The 24,489-nt window shown below is 42.9% G+C and overlaps 1 protein-coding gene across 1 annotated transcript; it reads left to right on the forward strand.

Annotated features, from left to right (window-relative positions):
• The first annotated feature begins 3,195 nt into the window (after positions 1-3,195).
• UBE2L3 (ubiquitin conjugating enzyme E2 L3) lies at positions 3,196-24,206 on the forward strand. Its single transcript, XM_053369297.1, has 4 exons — positions 3,196-3,321; positions 18,342-18,437; positions 22,209-22,395; positions 23,307-24,206. Exons 1-4 carry the CDS (start codon positions 3,295-3,297, stop codon positions 23,459-23,461), a joined length of 465 nt encoding a protein of 154 aa, XP_053225272.1. The 5' UTR covers positions 3,196-3,294; the 3' UTR covers positions 23,462-24,206.
• The last annotated feature ends 283 nt before the right edge of the window (positions 24,207-24,489 follow it).

Consider the following 24,489-nt stretch of genomic DNA (forward strand, 5'->3'; position numbering starts at 1 on the left):
AGTTGCCATTTCCCCAACTCTACCATGTGACTCTAGGGTTTGACCGCCTGCGTGCAAAGTGGATGGTCTGCCACTGAGCTAGGACCCTTCTACCCAGAAGATTGCAGCCTCAGCTCCCCACTCTTCCTCAGAAGAGCTTTGGAAACCTCAAGAAGTCACAAAGGTTGGTGTTTGCTGGCGTTGTATATTGATGGGGAACCAGAAGCATGTTCCACAGCTTATGTATATGTGTGTGTGTTGGTGTGTACCCAGAAGTATATTCACCACTGTATGGGTATTTGCATATGAAGAGAAGAAGAAGTTTGGATTTGATATCCCGCTTTATCACTACCCGAAGGAGTCTCAAAGCGGCTAACATTCTCCTTTCCCTTCCTCCCCCACAACAAACACTCTGTGAGGTGAGTGGGGCTGTGAGACTTCAGAGAAGTGTGACTGGCCCAAGGTCACCCAGCAGCTGCATGTGGAGGAGCAGAGACGCGAACCCGGTTCCCCAGATTACGAGTCTACCGCTCTTAACCACTACACCACACTGGCTCTCTATTTTGGTTGCTAACTTCACCACTCTCTCTGTGTGTGTGCATATCTTTTATATGTACAGTCATTCCTCATGTTACGTCCGCTTCATGTTACATTCTTTCAGGTTACGTCCCGCAGCGACCCGGAAGTACCGGAAAGGGTTACTTCCGGGTTTCACCACTCACGCATGCGCAGAAGCGGCAAATAGCAACCCGCGCGTGTGCAGATGCGCTGCTGTGGGTTGCGTTCCTTTCATGTTGCGAACGGGCCTCCTTAACAGATCCCGTTCACAACCAGAGGTACCACTGTACACGGTAAGCCCACAGCTTCTGTGCATTTAACTTATGTGCATACAGCTTTACACATAGCAAAAAAATGGGGGAAAAATAAAAAAGGTCGTAGGCATCCGGGGAAAAAAGACTTTAACACTTGCCATCGGCTCCAATATGTTTTGACTGTACGTGATTTTGGCTTTAGGTGTAATCCCAGAACTTAACGTCCACATAAGTTGTGGGCTTACTGTATTTATGTGTGCGTACCCAGGAGTATCTTCACCAGCTTATACACCTGTGTGCATGTATGTGTACATATATTACGGTGTACCCAGATGTATCTTCACCACTGTAGATGTGTCTGTATATAAATATGTGCCTATTAGGGTGTACCCAGACGCATCTTCACTTCAGATGTGTGTACATATGTGCTCTGGTGTACCCAAGAGCATCTTCATCACGTATGTACTACAGGGGGGCCAACTTGAATAAAATATGGGGGGGGAGTAATCTGAGCCCTGCATAATTTATCAGAAGATGCAACACACACACACCATGTGAATGGCAACTCTGCCAACTTTGGGGTGCCTGGCCCCCTCACATATTTTATTGGGGTTGGCTCCTATACAGTTGTACCTCGGTTCTCAAACGCCCCTGAACTCGTACGTTTCCGCTCCCGGACAATCGAAAACCGGAAGTGAGTGTTCCGGTTTTCGAACATTCTTTTGGAAACCAAATGTCTGACAGAGCTTCTGATTGGCTGAAAGAGCTTCCTGCAGCCAATCAGAAGCCACGCTTTGGAAGTCGAACGTTTCGGAAGTCGAACGGACTTTCAGAACAGATTCCGTTTGACTTCCGAAGTACAACTGTATTTATTTGCTCAGTAAAATGTCTACACTGCTTGGTTGTTAAAAAAAGGAAATCCTCAAAAGCGGTCTACAAAAATGGCAAAATCGAGAGGGGAATAAATAAATAAATATTGCAGCCATGCTTTGAAACATACAGAAAGTTTTGGGAATTATAGGGACAGAACTACCCAAACTGTATAGGAATCTATTCATGTATGATACTACAGCGGCAAGAATGTTACTTGCTCAAAAATGAAAAGTCCCAGTGAAAGAAGAACAGATACCAAAACTTACGGAATATGCAGAAATGGCGAAACTTACCGGGGGGAAAAGAAACCAATATAACTTTTTTTATGAATAAAAGAATGGAAACCATTTACTGAATATTTACAAACAGTAAACAGATAAGCACATCAGCAGGATTATTGCAATAACCTACAGTTTTATAAGAGCATACATTTAAAGTAGCTGAATCCCTGAGCAAATTAAGTTAATTTAGAATATTCAGGGAAATATATAAAAAATAATAATTAAGCAGCTGCTAGTAATGGGGGGGAGGAGTTCTGAAAGGTTAAAACGACTGTAAAATTTGACTTCCATGTGTGTGATGTCAAATGATATGTTGCTAGTTAGTGTTTAGTTGTTACCAGGGTATGGTATTGGTTTGTGTTGTTTTTTATGCAGTATGTTTTTTATGTAGTACAGTGGTACCTCGGGTTAAGTACTTAATTTGTTCCGGAGGTCCGTACTTAACCTGAAACTGTTCTTAACCTGAAGCACCACTTTAGCTAATGGGGCCTCCCGCTGCTGCCGCACCACCACCGTGTGATTTCTGTTCTCATCCTGAAGCAAAGTTCTTAACTCGAGGTCCTATTTCTGGGTTCGCGGAGTCTGTAACCTGAAGCGTATGTAGCCTGAAGCGCCTGTAACCTGAGATACCACTTTATGTAAATTGTTCTGCAATAAAGCTTTAATAATTTTTTAAAAAAAGACTGTTGAAAGATTATGAAAGCGTATAAAATGGAAAATCGCGAATAAAATAATGATGATGATGATGAAGAAACATACATAAAGTTGAAATTCCCCAAACTGGAAATTCCAAAGTGGATGTTCTGAAAGGTTAAAAGGACTGTAAAATTCGTGATGTCAAATGGTATGTTGTTAGTGTTTCGTTGTTACGAGGGTATGGTATTGGTCTGTGTCGGTTTTTTATGCAGTATGTTTTTTATGTAGTATGTGAATTGTTCTGCAAAAAGCATTAATAATTTTTTTTAAAACCACGACCGTAAAATTATGGAAACGTATAAAATTGAAAATCAAGAATAAAATAAATAATAAAATAATAATAATAATACATACATACATACATAAAGTTGAAATTCCCCAAACTGGAAATTCCAAAATCATGTGCCTGCGTTATCTATCGGCAGGAGGTGCCTGCCCCATAATAACCCCCTCAGGGATCGCGGGGGGGGGCGACTCCCTCCCACCCCAAACGACGCCTCCCCCTCCCCCCCCGCACGCCTCCTCCTCCTCCTCCCCCCCCTCCCTCCTTCCCGCCCGGCGCGTGTCAACTCCAGGAAGCGCAGGGTCTATGTAGCCGCCTCGTCCGCAGCCGCCGCCGCCATGCATTGTGGGGCAGCGGCAGCAGATCCAAGATGGCGGCCAGCAGGAGGCTGATGAAGGTAACATCCGAGAGCTCGCCCGCCGGGCAGGGCCGGGGCGGGGTGGGGAGCGGCGGGAGGCTCTTCGCGGGCCGGCCGGCGGAGGAGAGCGGTCCCTTCCCGGCTCCCGAAGCCCCCGCTCCCCCGCTTCCCCCCCCCGGCTCGGGCCGCCGGAGCCGCTTCCGCTTCGCTCTTCCCTCTCTCTTTTTTCGCCTCCTCCGCCGGCGCCTGAGGGAAGCGTAGGCCTCGGCTCCCGAGAGCGCCTCGGGAAGAAGGGGCTGGAGGCCGGCGGCGGCGGCTTCTCCTCCGCCTCTTCCCTCCTCACACCGGCGGCCGCGGCCCGAGAAGGGGCTCCCGCGGTGACTAAGCAAAGGGCGGGATGGCGGCGGCGGCGGCGCCAGTGGCCGCCTCCTCCTCGCTCCGGGCAACCCGCGTCCATTGGGGCGTCTCCGGGCTGGGGGAGCTCGGGGGCCCCTCCGTCCAAGCCAGCCCACCCCACTCGCCGGGCCGGGGAGGAGGGAAGGCGGCGAGCCCAGACCCCGCTTCGGATTCGGGGCGGAGTGTCGCCGGGAGTGGGAGGAGGTGGGTGGTGGCTTCCGACGCTACAAAAGAGGAGACTCTTTCGAAGTCGGTCCTTTGTGGGCACTGTGGAGGGGGGGGAATAAAGAATAAATCGTTATTTTTGATCCAGTAGGCCGTGTGGGGTGGATCTCTCTTTTCCTTTTTAAAAGAAGAATGGGAATTCTTCCACGTTTCTCGCCACCTCCCTCTCTTGAGTAAGCTGAAAACGGGTTCAAAAGTCACTTCAGGTGGGGATGGCTTTGCTGCCTCCTTCCTTTTTTTCCTTTTCCCGCGGCCTTCCTTCAAAAAGCCTTCAGATCTTCCAAAGTTTCTTCTTCAGGCACGGGATCAAAGCGGTGGCTTTTTATTCAGTTCTGGGGTTATGTAAGGAAGGAGATCTCTCCCCCCCCCCAACCGGCAAGGATGGGCAACAAAAGAGGATGGGTGGGAGCTTTGAAAAAGCATGTGCCACAATAACGGCTTGGCGTATACTTGGGAGTAAGTGTGACTACGTTCAGTGAGTTTGCAGCCCAAATTGGTTAGGCTTTTTAAGATGACACATATCCTGTGAATTAGTTTCGTTTTGCCCGGACAACGGATTAACACTGTACTAGTCCAGAGGAGGCTATGTTGTTCCCCTGGAGTGATACAGTCATATCTAGGATGAGAGAGTGACGTTTGCTCCACAGCCTTCATAAACACAGGTTAAAAGCTGTTCTGCATATGCAATCATCAGTTTTTGCGTCACTATTAATGCATTCCTTTCACTAACTCGTATAGTTTTACATCCAGATACGGCTTTTGCAGCTGTTACTGTAGCATGACAGATTGTATTATAACTGCGCTGCAATATTTGACAAAAAAGGTGCCCCTGATGAATTTATCACAAGTTCATCAAATTCCCATTAATGGCAAGCTTCATCATAGAAGAGGCATTTCTCATTTTGCTTTTCACAAGAGGGAATGCCTCTTCTAAGATACCTGTCATGAGTAAAAGTTGGTTTTGTTTTGCTTAAGAGATTCTTAATCATAAACCTGAAGGAGCGTATCCATCCCCCTCGTTCAGCCCAGACACTGAGAGGTCCAGCGCTGAGTGCCTTCTGGCAGTTCCCTCGCCGCAAGAAATGAGGTTGCAGGGAACCAGGCAGAGGGCCTTCTCGGGAGTGGCGCCTGCCCTGTGGAACGCCCTCCCACCAGATGTCAAAGAAATAAACAACTATCTGATGTTTAGAAGACATCTGAAGGCAGCCCTGTTTAGGGAAGTTTTTAATGACTGATGTTTTAATGTATTTTTAATATATTGTTGGAAACCACCCAGAATGGCTGGGGAAACCCAGCCAGATGGGCAGGGTATAAATAATAAGTTGTTGTTGTACTGTGCATATGTAATTTGTTATGTGGCATTTAGTCAATGAACTATGTTCATAATTGGGTACAGGCATAGTAAGGTTGCTTTCTAATTTATTTGGTGAGTAAAGTTTACTGTCCAGAACTTGGGGAGTGTGTGGACAATTGAATAAATTATGTCATTGAAATTGTTTTAATTCTTCTTAGGTGCTGACTGGGAACAGATTACACTTGGGAAGCTCTTAAACTGTATACAAATCCTAACAGTTTTACCATTTGTGTAGTCAGTTTTTACTGTCAGCATGGCTTTAAGCTTATGTGTAAAGCAAAAGTTGGGGTGGGTTCTTGATTCAAAAAATAACCTGTTCTTTTAATTTAAAAAAAATACTTAAATCCACTCTCTCTGTATTGATATGCCAGAAATAATAGTCTTGTACATTTAGAGGAAGAGTGAACCGCCCTGAGGTATACGGGTCTAGGGTGGTATACAAGTTCAACAAAGAATTATAATAAGAGTAACTATTTTTCCTTGTCATCCCACCCGCACCACCCATCTGTCCTTAAACCAGTCATTTGCATGTTTTTGACTAATAGTATGCAGCTCCTAAAAAGTTTAAGAGGCAAATATATGAATAGTGACCAATCTGCACAGGAGAGAATGCAGGACTTTCAGTGCATTTTCTGAACCCATACCTATGCTGGTAGGATTTACACACATAATTATAATACAGTGGTACCCCGCTAGACGAATGCCCCGCTAAACGAAAAACGCGCAAGACGAAAGGGCTTCCTGATATTTTTTCCGCTTCGCAAGACGAAGTTTTCTATGGGGCTTACTCGCAAAACGATTTTTTTTCCGTGGTCTCCCTTTTTTTTTGCCTTTTCTGAAAGGCGCTAAGCTCCTTATCTGTAAATTGCCGCTAAGCCGCTAAAAGCCGCTAAGCCGCTTATCTGACAGTTACCGCTGATCAGCTGATAAGCGGTACTCCGCAAGACGAAAATCCCTGCAAGACGAAGGCACCCGCAGAACGGATTGTTCTCGTCTTGCGGGGCACCACTGTATTGGTGTTTTAGACCTGTAGAGATTGTAACTAGAGCTGTAGTTCTCAAGCCATTTGCTGCGTATGGTAAATAAGTAATTTTGAACCAAATATAACATGCAGCTCTCCAGCATATGATGCTGGTCCTGATGCTGTCTACCAGGATGGGCAAATTCTTTCCCTAGGACTGCTTGCAGCCTTCGGCCTAAGTGTAGCTGTGTGATGAATCTGGAAAGAGATGTGGAAACTGGGGTGGGGGTATGCTTAAATGGAGCAATGAAGGGGGGGAAATCTCTCTTGTCAGTGATTATTTCAGGCCTCTTGCAAAAGAGTTCTATCTCCTCTTAACCCCCGACCTGATAGCACACTAGATGGAGAGGAAAAGGAGGCGAGAGAAGGGTGTGGCAGAAAGATGGCATAACATAGGCCTTGCTCAAAACTGGTTGTGGCCCTTCACACTCCTGACAGGTGGCCCTCAGTGGATTACCCCTAAGGGAACATGGCCTTTGACAGTAAAAAAAAAAAGGTTCCTTACCCTCGCTGTAAGCCTGAGCTACTGATGTGAATAATATAGATGTACAGAATGCTGCCACAGCATGTATATACATTTGTGTGTTAATCTTCCCTCACCACCCATGCATATCTGTTTGCTATAGCAAAGGAGGTGGTGTAATCAGCATTTCCTTCTGAAGAAGACCAAGAAAGGACATTCTTCTTTATTGAAAAGGAAAGTGAAACTTTCATACTTATATCTGAAATGTTCCCCTCCAGGGTCTGTTCTTTGCTTAGTCTACTTCTCAGTTTAATAATATTTGCTGAATGAAGCATGGATTAAAAACGTAGTTTTAACCTAAGTTGCTTTTAATCTATATACTCTATTAGAGGTTATTAGTAAATTGCCAATTATATTCCTCACTGGTTCTAAAACTTAAATATGGCTCATTTAATGTTGATTTCAGTGAGAGCTTCACAGAATAATAATTATCAGGTACCGTATTTTGTATCTGAGCCATGAACCACTTTGTCCATAACGAACCCCTCCTTTATGTTTATTTAATTCTACTTGTATTTACCACTACTAGTCTGATACTGGGTTTTGATCTAAAATAATGTTTCCATAAGATGAGATAGCATCATGGCAGCGTAAAGCAGTAGAAATTCTGGGGACTGTGTGTCCTTTTATTGAATGGCTTCTGTAATTTGTCATTCCCTCTATTTTTAACTTGGTGGGCTACAGGTTCCACAACCCTGAATTAGATCTGGGCATATAGATGAGAATTAGGATTTTATAAAAGTAAATGCTGAATCTGAAAGTAAAGACTATTTTAATATTGTAATAAACTTCCTGTCTGTTACAAGGGTTATCTTATATACACTCCTTTATATAGTATTTTGAAACAGACATAGTGCTTACAGTTACTGATGAACTACTAAGAACTATCTACAGAAACTGAAATAACTGGAATTTATTGGAAAGCAGAGATTCTCAGGCCTTGTCATAGCAAACCTTTCCCCATGGTAAAATATTTTTAAGATAATTTAAATAGAGTGATTACATATTCAGACAGTTAGGTGGTTGACAGAAGTAAGTAAATGGAATATAAACATTAAGAATTGCCTTTTAGAGCATTTCCAGAATATATTTTAGTAGAAGGGATGGGGAATCTGTGGCACCCCAGATGTTGTTAGACCTCCAGCTTCCATCATTCTTTGCCATTGGCCATTCTGGCTGCAGTTAATGCTGCCTGGGTAATACTCCTGCTTTAAACAGTGGGTGGACAATTGAAGCCTGGTTTTACATGGAATCTAGAGCTCTCTCCTCAAGTTTGTACTTGTGTTTAGAAGTTAATTCATTTTCTGAACACTAAAGGGAAGTGGAGTCGTCATTTCCCACCCTACCCTAGAGTAAGCTCATCCATTGCTATTTCAATAGCTGCATGGCAGGTGATTGTCTTAAGTGCAGCTTGTGTCTGTTGGAAGTGGTCTGTAACTGGTGGTAAGCCAGACACACTTCTGAAGTTTTGAATGCTTTTATTGTCTTCCATAAACATGGTTTTAACAATGAGTCTGTAAGTGACTGTGGAGGCCAGTTCTGGATCCACACATCCTTCCACAGTGGGGACATTTGTTTCTGGGCGGGAGTTGATCACAGTGTGGATTTGCCAAGCGTGCCTTCCTCTTAGCACATTTCTCCCGTGCCTCCTGAGTTTGAGTGTCTTCAAAGGCCATGACACCTTTGGTAAAGGCTGTTCTCCAACTGGAGCGCTTGCAGGCCATTGTTTCCCAGTTGTCAGTGTTTATACTACATTTTTTAAGATTTGCCTTGAGACAGTCTTTAAACCTCTTTTGTTGACCACCAGCATTACGCTTTCCATTTTTAAGTTCGGAATAGAGTAGTTGCTTTGGAAGACGATCATCAGGCATCCGCACAACATGTTAAAACCGTGTTTATGGAAGACAATCTTACTCGGCTACGAGTGATCACCAAAGAAGAAGAAGAGTGTTTATTTTTCTTGGAGGTGTTGCTCATGACAAACGAGGCTGCTGCTCAGCAGCAATCCCTTACCATAGGTTTTGTGTGTGTGTGTGTGTTTGTTTTTTGCCGATAAGGCTGTTTTGTTCAGTGTTTGAAATTAGCCAGGCGCCAGGTGCATTTTGCACCTAGCTATCAGACTCTTCTGACCAAGTAAAGATGCCTGGAGGTGCATACCTGGGGATCATTGGATCTGGACTATTTTCACATACTGATACCACATCCTGTATAATTCTATCAGTTATATTTAATCTGCACAATTGGAATCAATTTCTGGAACCAAAATGCATTTTCTGCGCAGCCTGAGTAGGAGCAGTCACCAATAAGAAAAAGAGGAAGGAATAGGCCAAAATATATGTGAACTGACCCTGGATCAAGGGACTTTTCTTCTTCATGTTCTCAAAGCTCTTAATGTAGCTCAAGGTTGTCATCTGAACTAGCCAGATGTTTAACTGAGAATCAATCACACTCAGTCCTCATTTGAAAAATAAGACTTTAGAGCTCTCCTGCCCCCAAATGGCAGCTAGACATCCCATTTTGGCGACTGTAACTTTGGTTTCAGGAGCCATTTGGTGCCTAGCTTATACACCTGAGTTTCCAACACTGGTTCTGTTAAGTAACAGCATCTTTTCACATGTGGATTGGGCAACCATTTTTGCCACAACTTTCTTTAAATGCTTTAATACTCCCCCGACTTCCACCGTAACTCTGAAGGCAATGTACTTAGGCTCACTCTTGGTGTGCTGTCGCACCCTGATTTAAAATAAACTAAAAATGATAGGATATCTTGACTATTATCTGAGGGCTGGATGGCATGTGATTGCTTTTGACTAACAAAAGTGTAGTTGGGTCATGCACTCCCTGATCTGTCTGTATGAACTCTAATTCTCATACAATATATGTAGTGTTTTACAAATAATATTTCCTTTTCTTATATTATGGATTTAACTAGTAATTTCAGATACAAATTTATAGAAGATTCTTGGCCATATGAAACCATGTGTATTATCTACCAGTTAAGGTTGGTGAAATGAAAGGAACTGCCCCATGTTTACAGCAAATCATTTTGTGGCATTAAAATGACACCAACTCCTTAGGGAAATAAGTTTTAAAAAAAGTTTTTAAAAAACCCAAATTGTGATTTTCACTTTTTAAATTTGGAGGGTTCAGAAACATTGAAATGTTAACACAGTTGTCTTCAAATTTCTGCCTGAAAGGCAAGGAAATAGCAAGCAGGTTGATTTTAAAAAGTTTTTGCTTGAACAGCTACATAGTCAAACATTTACTCAGCTGAACTCCTGCATAAACTAACAGCGGCAAACACTCCCATGAAACTAACTTGGAGCATTTGTATTCAGATCTTTTGTAAATGAGCTGTTGACTCATCAAGCTATTTATGTTTTTGCTAGTAACTTTTTCCTGTTTAAAAAAAATCTGATATGTGTGTGTTTCGTTCGATACTCTGATGTGGTGGTACTGCACCAAGCAACTGGGCACAAGCTGACTAATATAAATAAATGTTTAATTGTTCTTTAACAATTCTCCCCATGTTTTTATCTGTTCTTATTTTTATATGTAAGCCGGCTTGTGTTCCTGTCAGGGAAAAAGGCAGGAGATATAAATGTCGTGTAGACCATAACACTGGGACACGTTTGGGTAAAAATAATGAGTTTAAAACTTAGATTAGATTGAGAGTGGTGGTCCGTATATTCTTTTCTAACTTTATTTTCAGCTAAATTCTCACTGCCAGATACTCCACTGAACACATTATTTGAAAGCAAATAATAGAATTGTATATAATAATACTAATACTAATACTAATAATAATAATAATAATAATAATAATAATAATAATAATTTATTATTTATACCCCGCCCAATCTGGCTGGGTTTCCCCAGCCACTCTTTGTGGCTTCCAACAGAAGTTTCAACAGGTCATTGTTTGCTGTGACCCCCCCTCCCTAGTTCATTGTTTTAGCCCATCCATAACGTTAGCTAATGTGTTATTTTTAAATATGCATGCCAGCACGAATTAACATTCAAATTTATGCAAAGTTAGATGGGCGTAGTAATATATGTCTGTGTCTCATTTGAAAATGCATTTGCATGGCTACTGCCACTGGGGGGCTCTGGAGTTAACAGTGACGTCATTGTTCTGAATACTCTTATCAATATCAGACAGTATCCTGACATATTATGGTTCCAAGATAGCCATATTGGAATTATATGCCTAGTTAGGAAGCTGCCTAATACCAAGTCAGACCCACTGATCCATCTAGCTTAGTGTTGTCTACACTGACTGGCAGTGGATCTCCAGGGCTTCAGACAGGGAGTCCATACAATGGGAACAGGAAATAGAATTCCTCCCCTCCCCACCAATAAAATAGATGAAAGGATCTTTTCTCAAATTTTAATTGCAATAACTTGAGACTTAACTCCTTTTTGTGGAGAGGGAGAGGATATTCTGAATCCCTTCTTATTGGGAGTGGCAACATATGGCCTCCAAGCTGCATGCAGCTTCCAGGCACTTCCTTATCTCTTCTTAGAATCTCACTTTTTTCCCTCTTTCTTTATTTCTTTGTTTGATGAAGGAGTCTCGTTAGAGTGAAGGCTGAGATTATGATTGATTTGTGTATTTAAGGTTTAGAAGCAAGAATGCAAAGTTAGAGCTTCCAGTGTGTTTTAAATCTAAATGTGTGCTATCAGTTTGAATATTTGAGCATAGTAATACTAGTTGGTGGGCGGAGATTCATTATTTGAGATATGCTGGAGGATTTGTCTCCTGAAAAGGAAATGATGGGCAAAGTGCAGAGTGATTTCAGCAAAGGAGGTTGAAGTGCTTTAATGGTAAAGATTACAAGCAATACTATATGCTGGGTTCCCGTCATGTTGTCACTCAGCATTGCTGAACTTCTGCTTCTCTTTTAAAATTGCCCAATTTCCTCAAAAGGGACTGCTCTAATGTTAGCATCCACTGCTAGCTAGCTGCTTCCTTCTGATTTGTGACATATTTTCCACATGAAACTTCCAGAAGAGCATGTTGCCAACGCCGGAATCTTGCCAACAACAGACAACATTGCAGGTTAACAAACAGAAATAAATGTGGTGGTATGTTGTTGTTTGTTTTAAAAGCCACCAGCTATTGAAAATTCAGTATGAAGCCAGAGAGACAATAATATGTGATGCATGTTGCCATTATTCAGAAGTCGGGGGGCTTCAAAATGAAATGAAATAATGAATTTCAAAATGGAGGTTAAGCAAATAAAAATGGGTTACCGGACGAAACTTGGCAGAGGCCTCGGTTCCCACACCACCAATTTATCACATGTGGGTAGGTGGGAATCACTGGTGGTGTGGAGGTGCCAACTTCTAAACAAAACAAAACTTTGCTATGGAATCCCAGTACCATCCTTCCTCCAATTGCCTGCCAAAATCCCTTCACCATTCCCAGTGTTTCCTCTTTGGATCTGAGCATCTTCCCCGGCCCTTTCAACTCCCCATCATGTGGACTCCTCTTTGAAGACCCTCTTACATGCCAAAGTAGCTGTTTCCCCAAATCCTGATTGCTGCCCCAGATTTCACTGCTATATTCCATTCTTCATTATAACTGCCACCGATTCTATGCTCCTTTCTGTTTCGCAGAAATGCAAGCAAATGGGGCACTTTATACAGTTATTGTGGCTTGTGCTACTAATTTGTATCAGAAAGGGGAAAGGGTGGTGTCCTAGTGGCCATTAGTAGGTCAGCCCCTTTTATGCTACTGAAGGCATTGCTTCCCATCTCTGAAGATGGGTCAGTAAGATGTGGGGAGTCTGCTGTCTGCCTTTGGGATACCATGGGTGAGCTCCCATTGCTCTGTCCCAGCTCCGGCCAACCTAGCAGTTCGAAAGCATGCCAGTGCAAGGAGATAAATAGGTACCACTCCGGCGGGAAGGTAAACGGCGTTTCTGTGCGCTCTGGTTTCTGTCATGGTGTTCCGTTGCGCCAGAAGCGGCTTAGTCATGCTGGCCACATAACCCGGAAAACTATCTGCAGACAAACGCTGGCTCCCGCAGCCTGAAAGTGAGATGAGTGCCACAACCCCATAGTCACCTTTGACTGGACTTAACCGTCCAGGTGTCCTTTACCTTTTTTTACCTTTAATCTTCCTCAATATTACCACTCTGGCTTGGGTTAAATAGGAGTTTTAATTCAAAACACCTGGAGGCCATCAGGTTGTGGAAGGCCAGGCCTACAGATTGCTTTCTGACAACCAGGAGTCCCCTTTTGCTGTTCATTTTCAGTGTGAGCCTTGCCCATATATGTTTTTAAATATATATACGTGCGCAGCACAAGTGCTGAGTGAACTTTTAATAGCCATGTGTGAACAACTGAGCAGATACCATATCTGAAGACCATCCTGATTTTCTTTACAAACAGCTGGGCTGCCTTTTTCAGTGGCCTTATGTGTCTTATTGAGACCCTCTTACGGTCTGCACTAGCTTGTTTACTGCCAGGCCGGAGGCCTTGCAATGTTACATATCTTGACAGTGCTTCAGACAAAACTCTGTACGTAATCATAACTATATTGATAGGTTATCAAAACACATAATGTTAAATGTGTGCACTACAGTGGTACCTCAGGTTACATATGCTTCAGGTTACATACGCTTCAGGTTACAGGCTCCGCTAACCCAGAAATAGTACCTCGGGTTAAGAACTTTGCTTCAGGATGAGAACAGAAATCGTGCTCCAGCGGCGCAGCGGCAGCAGGAAGCCCCATTAGCTAAAGTGGTGCTTCAGGTTAAGAACAGTTTCAGGTTAAGAACAGACCTCTAGAACGAATTAAGTACTTAACCTGAGGTACCACTGTATAATGTTTCATTCACATTAAATAGTAGTATTGAACCACATCTCCTTAAATATCATTTTTTGTTAGCTTTTTCTAATCTGTTCCAATTAGGAAGACTTTTAAATACATTTTGATTCAGAATGGCTAATTGGTTTAGGATTAGGGAGGTGGAGACTATTTGTATTTGAGTTTCAGCTATGAGAAGCTACTCTCTTAAAGTAACCGCTTAAAACTGAACCAATTGCTTTTTCTTAAAAAGAACTGTGGGGAAAACATCTTTGTTGATCATTGCATGGCACAATAGATTGTGTACTTACTTTATAGCTTGTTACTAAGGGCCAGACTGCCACAGGTGTCGTCCACTGACAGATCTGGGTGACTGTGACTCATTTTTTGTGCTTAATAGCAGTCTGATCTCTTCAGTTGGTTCTTTCAGTACTGTAAACTAGGACTGGCCAGCCTGTGGTCTCGCAAATGTTGAAGGTTTTTAACTCCCATCAATCCCAGCCTGTGGCCAGGGATAATGAGAGTTGTAGTCAAACATCTGGTAGGCTTTAGGTTCCCTAAGCCTGCTGTAAGCATTTGACCATTTCATGGGCCTTTACCTTCAGTCTCATAGAGAACACTGCTGAGTAACGATTGCCAGACCTTTCTTCTGGTTGAGATTTTGTACTTCCTTGTGGGGCAAGAGTCAGGTAGAAAAGGGCAATTGTATAAGAAAGGAGACAGGCAGATCAAAACAGAAAGGAAACCTGAAAGGGAGCAGATCCTTTGAGTATTCCAGCTAGCACCTGTCTGCAAAAGCCTACCATATTTTTATGATTGCAGCAATCAATTAGTATTTATTTTGAAGTATATGATCAGCAAATAGGCTCGTTTGAAGAAATCTGTGATTATAATCTGGCATTTTTTCTTTGGTGATTTGAATTAACCTTGATACTGACAGAGTAGCTAGTTTCTATACTAAGGGAAGTGATTAGTCACACTAAAGGAGAGACTCAACAAAAACCTGTTGCCTAAGTTTCGCATTCCATTGGCTGTTTCCTGCTTGTTTTATGTTTATTTCCATAGGTGTACAATAAGCTGTTTGCAGAGTGCCATGTCAGATTGGACTGAGCTTTGCACAATTTTAGCAGTTTACTGAGACATTTTAAAAATAACTATACATTGAGCCTTACAATGAACTTCCATCAGAGTACTTTTTCATTTCATGGGAATGCAGCAAAAGTTGCAGTTATTTTTTTGTTATTGTGTGGGTACATCATGACAGTAGACACCAGTGGTAAATCCAGGTGGATCAGGCTTTTTTTTTTTTCTTTAGTCCTGGTCACTCACCTTATATCTGCTAATGATTGGCTTTGTTGTAAACACATCAGGGAGGACCATAGCTCAGTAGGAGAGCCTAATGCTTACATGTAAAAGTTTTTGGTTTAATCCTTGCCATCTCCAGGGATTTCCCTTTGCCTAAGACCTGATAGAGCTGTTGCAAGTTTGAGTAAGCTAGTCCTTCTGAACCTGGTACCCTCCCAACTATTTTGGACAACAATTCCTGTCAGCACCATCCTGCATAGCCAATAATCAGGGATGATGGGAATTGTAGTCTAACATGCCTGGAGGACATCAGGTTGAGGAGGCTGGAGTAGACAATAATAGGCTAGATGGTATATAGTCTGGGAGCTAGAGTTTAAAAATGGGATGGTTTCTATCTTTCCCCCCTCATAACCCTTGTAAAATTACCAGTTACAATGTCCATTAGTAATTAGTAGCTGTCACTGAAAAACATTTTAATTATGTAAAAATAGAAGCCAAAAGTACGTAGTATATATTTTAGGTCTATGGGTGATACCTAAGTACTAAATAATCAGATTAGGCCCCTAATAAAGCAGCTTGGTTATATCATTTACAGCAGGCTACAGAGACTGAGAGATCCCCTGTCTTTAGTTCCACCAGGTTACCTGAACTGTTTCCTCGTCATTTCTGTAACAGCAGAAATGTGAAGAATTGGCACCTGAGTATGTGTGTGTTTTCTTCCAATCGTCTCCTCCTTTCTCTTGTTTTTTCACGCTCTTCAGTTTGTAAGTCTGAAGGCGAGGACTGTGTTACTACTGATCATTGTAAGCTGCTCCCAGAGCCTTTTCAGTTAAAAGAGTGTGGCAAAATAAAAGCAAAGGGTTCTCACGACTTTCAGGTAGGCTATTGCTAGAGAGGCCTGGCCAGTTTTTAAGGGAAATAAATTCTCCTTGACTACACAAACAGTGTCTCCTTAGGGAAGGGGAAGTCAGTGGACCACATGGTTTTCCTTCTGTAGAATCAGTCTGAATCCTTTCTGCATGGGATCTCATTTTGTCCTTGCCATTTTATTGATGTGAGGGCTTCTTGCGTGGATGGGTGCTGCCAGGTGAATAGTTTATTTTGGGAAGGCTTTTGTGATGAAGTTTGAGAATCTTTTTCAGTGCTCTTCGTCCCCTTTGTTCATATAAATTTGGATAGCATGTATTTCCATAATGCCAGTTGACACTTCCATTATGCCAATCTATATTTATATACAATTATTGTTTGCTGGCATCTTTGGGTTTTGACAGTATAGCCACTGTTTGCCTTTTCTTTGCTGTTCCTATGTGTTCTACTTGGGATCAGTGGAGAAACACCATACCAGGTCTGTTTACTTCTTGTAAACTTGCTGAAAGCTAAAGGTAAAGTATTATTGCTATGGCAGTAGCAATAGCTGTGACCTACCATAGCTAAAGGGACGTGGGTGGCGCTGTGGGTTAAACCACAGAGCCTAGGGCTTGACGATCAGAAGGTTGGCGATTCGAATCCCCGCGACGGGGTGAGCTCCCGTTGCTCGGTCCCTGCTCCTGCCAACCTAGTAGTTCGAAAGCACTTCAAAGTGCAAGTAGATAAATAGTTACTGCTCCGGTGGGAAGGTAAATGGTGTTTCGGTGTGCTGCTCTGGTTCGCCAGAAGCGGCTTAGTCATGCTGGCCACATGACCCGGAAGCTGTATGCCGGCTCTAAAGTGAGATGAGCACCGCAACCCCAGAGTCATCCGCAACTGGACCTAACGGTCAGGGTTCCCTTTACCTTACCATAGCTAAGTTTGCACCTGTCTCTTCATGCTGAAACTTCCCATTCAGCGTACCTGCTACTAGATTATGGCACGACATCATAAGTAAGCAGGCACACTGGGGCAACTTAAGTCTGATGGCATTTCAAAATTTCTTAAACCCAGTTCAGAGGACCTGTGCTCTCTAACAGTGTTAGAAACTGAGGTATGAAAGCTAGGAGTTAAATGGCACCTTAAACCTAGGTTATGGGTGCAACAACAATGTTTAGGTGCACTTTTTTAAATAAAGAATACAAAGCTGAAAATGAATGAACTGCAGCTAAAATCTTAAGTTCATTTTCCACATGGTCTAATCCTCACCTGAAGACTGCAGAAAACAAAGCCATGCTTCCCTTGCCCCCCTCCTTGATATTCTTAAGAGGGTCTCTTTAGAGAGTGGCTGGAAGTGAGGAGGCAGAAAAAGGCCCTCCTTTCTTTCCACTGTGCAGTTTTAATCTGAAATCTTAGGTGCAGGACTGCGCCCAGAGCTCAGAAACTGCTTGCACTAATGAAATTCCCTGTCGCAAAATGCGCCTAGAGCAATGGGAGTTTTGAATGCTGTTCTCAAGATCCGAACATGCAGGGGATAACATTGGAGAATGTAATAGCAGTGCTGCTTTGTCAGAATGTTGGCATTGCTGAGTAACACTCTTGTGCAATACCTCTCGATTAAACATTTTTTGAAAAACAAATGCAAATGAAAGTTGCCTCCCTTCCCAAACCATAAACTTCCCTGTTGCCCAGCAGGGCTGAATGAGGTGGTCTCTGGGGTATTGTTGGAGCACGCCAGGATGATATTCCTAGGGGACGTCAATATCCACACAGAAGATACTGAGCCAGCTAGAGGCTTCATGGTCTCCATGACAATTATGCGTCTCTCTAAAATGCTCATTGGTCCAACACATCAGGCAGGACACGCCTTTGATGTAGTCTTTGCCCCAAGTGATATGAGGAATGGACTGTCCTCTGAGATTGATGGAACCTGATGTGTTCTCTAGGGTTTTTATTTTTTTTCTCTCTTGGTGTGTTTAAATCATGATATTATTTATTTTTTTTTTACTTTTTTAACAAACACTGTCCCCCTTTTCATTACAAAAAAAAATTCCAAAAGTGGATTACAATTGCAATAGGTTAAATTAATTATTTAATAACTGCATTGGTTTAAAACAGTCAAACCTGCTCAATAGGTAATCTTCATCTTTTGGTTTTGGCCTTAAGGTAATATACTGCAGTGTGCTGTTATAATTCTGACATATGCTTGGTTCTTCTATGGATTACTGCATTTGGGGTATATGAAGCACTTTCAAGTCTCAGTAATTTTAGTGGGAGTACCTGCTGTAGTCTTTCTCATTGAAAATAGTGGGACGGAAAGTACATTATTTTTATCAGTAGTGGTATTTATTTTATATCTGGCACAAATTAGAGAAATGTAAACAAAACCTACTCTCAGCATAGCTATGAAATGTAACCTGCCCAAAGTAAGAAGAGTGATGTTCAGCAGTTGATTCATTTTTCAATCCCCACCTACTTAATACGAAAGGAAAAAAGTAATGTGTGTTTTCCTAAACCGTTAACTGTTTTCTGGCTTTTCTAACATTCTTTTTTTGTTGTTCTTGATTTGTAGGAGCTTGAAGAAATCCGCAAATGTGGAATGAAGAACTTCCGTAATATCCAAGTTGATGAAGCTAACTTATTGACTTGGCAAGGGCTTATTGTTCCTGTGAGTGTGAAAGCAGCTTCTTTTGGTTCCAAAAGCGCTACTCAAGTCGTTTGTATCTGGTGATAATAATAAAAAATAATAATTTTTTTATTTATACCCCGCCAAGCTAACTGGGTTTCCCCAGCCACTCTAGGCAGCTCTCAGCATATATAAGAACATAGTAAAACATCAAACATTAAAAACTTCCCGATACAGGACTGCCTTCAGGTGTCTTATAATAAAAGTCAGATAGTTGTTTATTTCCTTGACATCTGAAGGGAGGGTGTTCCACAGGGAGGGTGCCACTACCAAGAAGGCCCTCTGCCTGATTCCCTTTAACCTCACTTCTCGCAGAGGGGGAACCAGCAGAGGACCTTTGGAGGACCTTAGTGTTCAGGCTGAACAATATGGGAGGAGACACTCCTTCAGGTATACTGGGCCAAGGCCATTTGGGCTTTAAAGGTCAGCACCATCACTTTGAATTGTGCTTGGAAATGTACTGGGAGCCAATGAAGATCCTTTTGGACTTGAGTTATGTGGTCCAGGCAGCCACTTCCAGTCACCAGTCTAGCTGCCACGTTCTCGATTAGTTGTAGTTTCCGGGTCGCCTTCAAAGGTAGCCCCACATAGTCAGTAGTCAAAGCGGGAGATAACCAGAGGATGCACCACTTGTGACAGTCTACAGGCAGGTAGGGTCTCAAGTGGCGTGCTAGGTGGAGCTGGTAGACCGCTGCCCTGGACACAGAATTGACCTGCACCTCCATGGACAGCTGTGAGTCCAAAATGACTCCTAGGCTGTGCACCTGATCCTTCAAGGGCACAGTTACTCCATTCATGACCAGGGAGTCCCCCATACCTGCCCGCCACCTGTCCCCCCGAAACAGTACTTCTATCTTGTCAGGAATCAGCCTCAATCTGTTAGCTGCCATCCATCCTCCAACCACCTTCAGACACTCACACAGGACCTTCACTTGTTCAGATTTGAAGGAGAGGTAGAACTGGGTATCATCCACATACTGGTGAACGCCCAGCCCAAACCCCCTGATCTCTCCCAGCAGCTTCATATAGATGTTAAAAAGCATGGGAGAGGACCGAGCCCTGAGGCACCCCACAAGTGAGAGCCCAGGGGTCTGAACACTCCCCCGCAACACCACTTCTGGATGCAGCCCAGGAGGAAGGAGAGTGCTCCCAGCTCCCAACTCCTGGACGGTCCAGAAGGATGTCGTGATCAGTTGTGTCTGAGGCCACTGAGAGATCCAGCAGGACCAGGAAACAGCTTTTACCTTGGTCCCTGGCCCACCAGAGATCATTGACCAGCGCAACCGCAGTTTCAGTCCCATGATGAGGCTTGAATCCCGATTGAAAGGGATCCACATGGTCCACATCCTCCAGGCGTGCCTGGAGTTGTTCAGCAACCACCCATTCAATCACCTTGCCCAAGAATGGACGATTTGAGACTGGGCGATAGTTGGCCATATTGGCCAGGTCCAAATATTTTTTTTAAAGAAGCGGTTTAATAACCCGTCCGCATCCTCAGAGGTAACAGATTGGAATTGATCCCACGCAACTTGATCAGACAGGACTCTAGCACTTTCCCACCCTGGCCTCACTACCACAGCAGAACCTACGTCTTTCCGAATCTGAGTGACTCTATCTGCAAAAAACTTTGCAGAATCGTTGCAGGAGATCTTGGGTTCTTCACCAGACCCCAGTGATGAAGGTGGTTCTGTTAGATTGTGGACCACCTAAAGAAGTCTGCTGCTGTTTTCTGCAGATGCAAAAGAGGTGGCGAAGAAGGTCCTCTTCGCCATCGCTTTCACCATTTAGTAGTCTCAACGTTGAGCTCTAACCCGTGTTCGGTCCAATTGGATAGTTGCTCAATGAAAGCAACGACAAATGACTGTTCCCACTTAAAATTAGGCTGCCAAAATGAAGAAAGCTAACCAGGGAAGGACATGTGGGGATAAGCGGTGAGCTCAATCTCATCCTGCTGCCGAAAACATCCCTAAGCTTTGTGTATCTTCAGAGGCACCCTGTTCTTCTGCCTGCCCATCTTTTGCATTGATAAACTTGATGTCTAGCCGCTCCTGCCTTAGAGGCAGGATGGCTAGAATTTTAAAGGTTACTGAATCTATGAGCACACAGTTGGTATGGATCCAAAAGTGTGGGGATTTTCCAAGATGTTTTCCTTTGTGCAGTAAGCCTCCCTCCATCCCTTGGTTTCAGTTGTGATTTGCCATGTGGCGTTCTCAGTCAGCAAACACAAGTACCTAAGCCTCTTGGATGGTGGAAGGCTTTCTGAGTTCTGGCCATTGGATTCACCTCCCTGAAGAGATGTTCCTGCGGAATTTTTAATCCCTCCCCTCCCATTTTTAAATGATCTCAAACTGCGTTTGCCTTCTGGTTCCTTGCAGCCACTGTTTCCATGGATTCATTAGTTCATTTGTTCTTTTAACTGGTGTTGCTCTTGAATGCAGGTTTCCTTACTGAATTTTAAACTTCAGCTTTAGGGAAAGTTTGGTTTTTAACACGATGTTTCAGACCAGTGAGGCGCAAAGATGGCAGCCGGCTTTTTTGTCTATTGAGTGCCACGCGGCCTAGGCACCCAGCTCTTTCCCTGATGCTTTTATTTCCTGGTAGAGAGAACGCTGTTATTGCAGCAGCGTCAGGGAATGAGGCAGAGAGCGTGAGCTAGGAGTGATCAACAGGGAGAGAAGCAGGAGGGGAGAGGAGTAGAAAGAGCCAGGAGGCATATATTGAGTGAGCCAGAGGGACAGCATGGTGTGGGTGTACTATGAGCAGGGAGAATGCTTGAAGTGAAGGAGGGTAGGATGCACTAGAGGGATATTCATTGCACAAACCACACATCATAGAATGGAAGCGTGTGGAATTGTGCCCTTCCTTGTTGTTTTTTAATTGCAAGGGTATTCCATACACAAGCAGGATTTATGGAGTGCTGCTGCAGAATTGGTCCTGTTCCCACTCACCGCAGAACTAGCCTTTGAAGGAAAGGGTATTTGGGCTGTTCTGTAGCGGCACCCCAGAAATCTGATCTATGGAATATCCTTCTTGAAGGCTTGACAGGGAGTGACTACCTTTTAGACACCAAACAAAAGCTGTTCCAATCCCCAGGTCATTCAATGGATAATTGGCGACTCCTGCTGTTGGATTTTTGCTGTTTTTTGTTTATCCCTCCCATCCTCGCTGCTATTATATTTTTATTATGTATTTGTATGTTATTGAAAATGAGCTTTTATCATGGTAAGTCAGTGGGGGAAATAAATGTGTTCTTGGGTGGGGACAGAGCTTCAGTGATAGCCAGGAAGGCAATTCTAAAAGTGGGTCAAGCTACACGTGACGGAATAGAGGGGCATGGAAATTCTCCATTCCCACACTTAAAGCTTTACTTGGAGGGAGGCAGCAGTGGTGGTGTTTTTCCAGTGACAGCAAGTTGCTTTGAAAAGCCTTTCTCTTGACCCCCCTGGCCTGCAGTTCTGTTGCTGGTTTGTTTTAGCAAGCCACAGCTTTTAGAGTTCAGTACAAATCTCCCAAGTTCCAGTTCATTCTGCAAAACACTGTCCTGCATGTTGCTTCTAGTAGCCGACTTCCTCACTAGACTCCTCCTTATCAGCCTGTGGCATCTTTTCTGTGACACATAACACAACTCCTGGTATATTGATTTTGAATCATTCATATATTAATGTTTTTATGAATGAAAACCCATTTTGTTGGTGATTCCTCTGAAATCTACCCATCCCCTATTGAACTGTTCTTAATATCTTCTCATTCCAGGACAATCCTCCGTACGACAAGGGTGCGTTCAGAATCGAAATCAACTTTCCAGCAGAGTATCCATTCAAACCTCCCAAGATTACATTTAAAACAAAGATCTATCACCCTAACATCGATGAAAAGGGGCAGGTTTGTTTGCCAGTAATTAGTGCTGAAAACTGGAAGCCAGCCACCAAAACTGATCAAGGTAAGGCTTCCAGCAGATGGCCATGGTTTCTCTCAGACTAATTTATATTTTTAGTGGGAATTTAAGTAGAGTTAACTGTAAAAGGTTTTGTTTAATGAGGGCTTTAGTTCTTATCTGCAGGGGGTGGAATGCAGCTGCCACAAGGGATGGCATACAATATCTGACCAAATACCCTCATAAAACATTGACACCCTTGGCTGTACCATGGTTAGACTTTGACAGCAGCAGTTCTGTAATAATAATAATAATAATAATAATTTATTATTTCTACCCTGCCCATCTGGCTGGGTTTCCCCAGCCACTCTGGGCAGCTTCCAACAGAACACTAAAATACAATAACCTATTAAACATTAAAAGCTTCCCTAAACAGGGCTGCCTTCAGATGTCTTCTAAAAGTCTGGTAGTTATTTTTCTCTTTGACATCTAATAATAATAATAATAATAGTTTATTATAATGTACAAACTCTTTATTGAAAGCTGGGAGAAAGAAAAAAGGAACTGCAAAGTAAACCTGGGAAAAGAACACTATCGCTGCACAGTCATGAGATTAATTCCCTATTTTCTCATAAGTTGGTCACAAATACAAGCAGACGTTGGACCCTTTTGGATGCAGTAACGCCAGTTTGCCAAACCATTGCTGAGCAAGCCCAGAATGATGGTTGGGTTCACACCCTCCTCCCTTCGTGTGCCCTTCGGGTTGCAGTTTGGAAGTTCAACTTCTTGTGGGTTTTAATAGCTTTGTTTATGTGGTATTGGTAGCACCTTTAGCGGGAGGCCATGGGCGACTGAAAACCTCTGCTTGTTTAAAAGTAAAAGAAACCAATAGGCTTGGGTGTACCAAAATACTCTTTCCTCCCCCAGCCCTGCTCTCACGCAACAATACTGACATCCTCCGTGCTTTCTTTTGGCAGTAATCCAGTCCCTCATAGCACTGGTGAATGACCCCCAGCCCGAGCACCCACTTCGGGCCGACCTAGCCGAAGAATACTCTAAGGACCGTAAAAAATTCTGTAAGAACGCTGAAGAGTTTACAAAGAAATATGGTGAAAAGCGACCAGTGGACTAAAAAAAAAAAAAAAACCTGACAGAGTTGATGTCAGCCATGTGTGATAGAAGATCTGGAGCAGTGCATTTCAGACACACCACAAAGCAGGACTCTATGGGAAATTGACAAGTGCCACCTCTCGGTGTTAACTTGTGGCTGTTACTAACTTTCTACAGTTTCTTAATCAAAAGTGGGCTAGGTAACCTGTAAAGAAAGGATTAAAAATTTAAGATGTTCTAGTTCTGCTTTCTTTGTTTAAAATCACTGCTTCAATATACTTTTAAAGGATGCTGTTTCTCTTTTTTTTTTCCTTGTCAGAATTTATCAAAAATATCGTAGACTTATAATCTGCCCTTAAAAGTTCAAAAGGTTGTGGCTGTTATTTCTCATTTTCCTTACAATTCCTTCCTCCCACATTTAAGTTTTCCCCCTTATCCTTCCCTCTCCCCACCCCAAAAAAAACACCCCTCACCCCAAAGAAACAAAACCCCACCATCACACTGATGTCTTAGCAAAATTATCTCGTTGTCCTGGCAAAAGAAAAGAAAAGAAAGAGTTGAATGTTTGGCAGTTTTGCTTCCTTTATCCCTCTTCAAAATGCTGCACTGTGCTTTGTGGAACTTGGTCTCAAGTTTCTCTTAACTCCAGTTTGTAACATAATAAAATCTACCACATGTACTCCGTAAAATAATCAGAACCAAGCCTAGATCTCGTGTAAATTCGGCTGTTGTGACTACAATAATGTTTATTAAATGGGGAACTCCAAGCTTTGTGTGCATGAGTGAATTACAGTATGACTTAAGTCCTGTTTCTGAGAAATTTTTGATACAGGATTTTCTGTAGCAAAAAGGAATAGTGGGATGTGATGATTTATTTTTTTTAAGATTTATTTTACACTTTTATTCTTAGTATCTATGCAGACTATTAGAAGATTTAATTATTCGGAACAGCATTGCAATGGGGAAATTTGCAAATTAGGGACCAAGAGGTACCAAAATGGAGGGGAGAAAAACAAAGTTCCCCCAGGCAACCCCTGCTTTTTCGGGAGG

Source organism: Podarcis raffonei, chromosome 16 (genome assembly GCF_027172205.1).
Source record: "Podarcis raffonei isolate rPodRaf1 chromosome 16, rPodRaf1.pri, whole genome shotgun sequence".
Taxonomy (NCBI): Eukaryota; Metazoa; Chordata; class Lepidosauria; order Squamata; family Lacertidae; genus Podarcis; species Podarcis raffonei.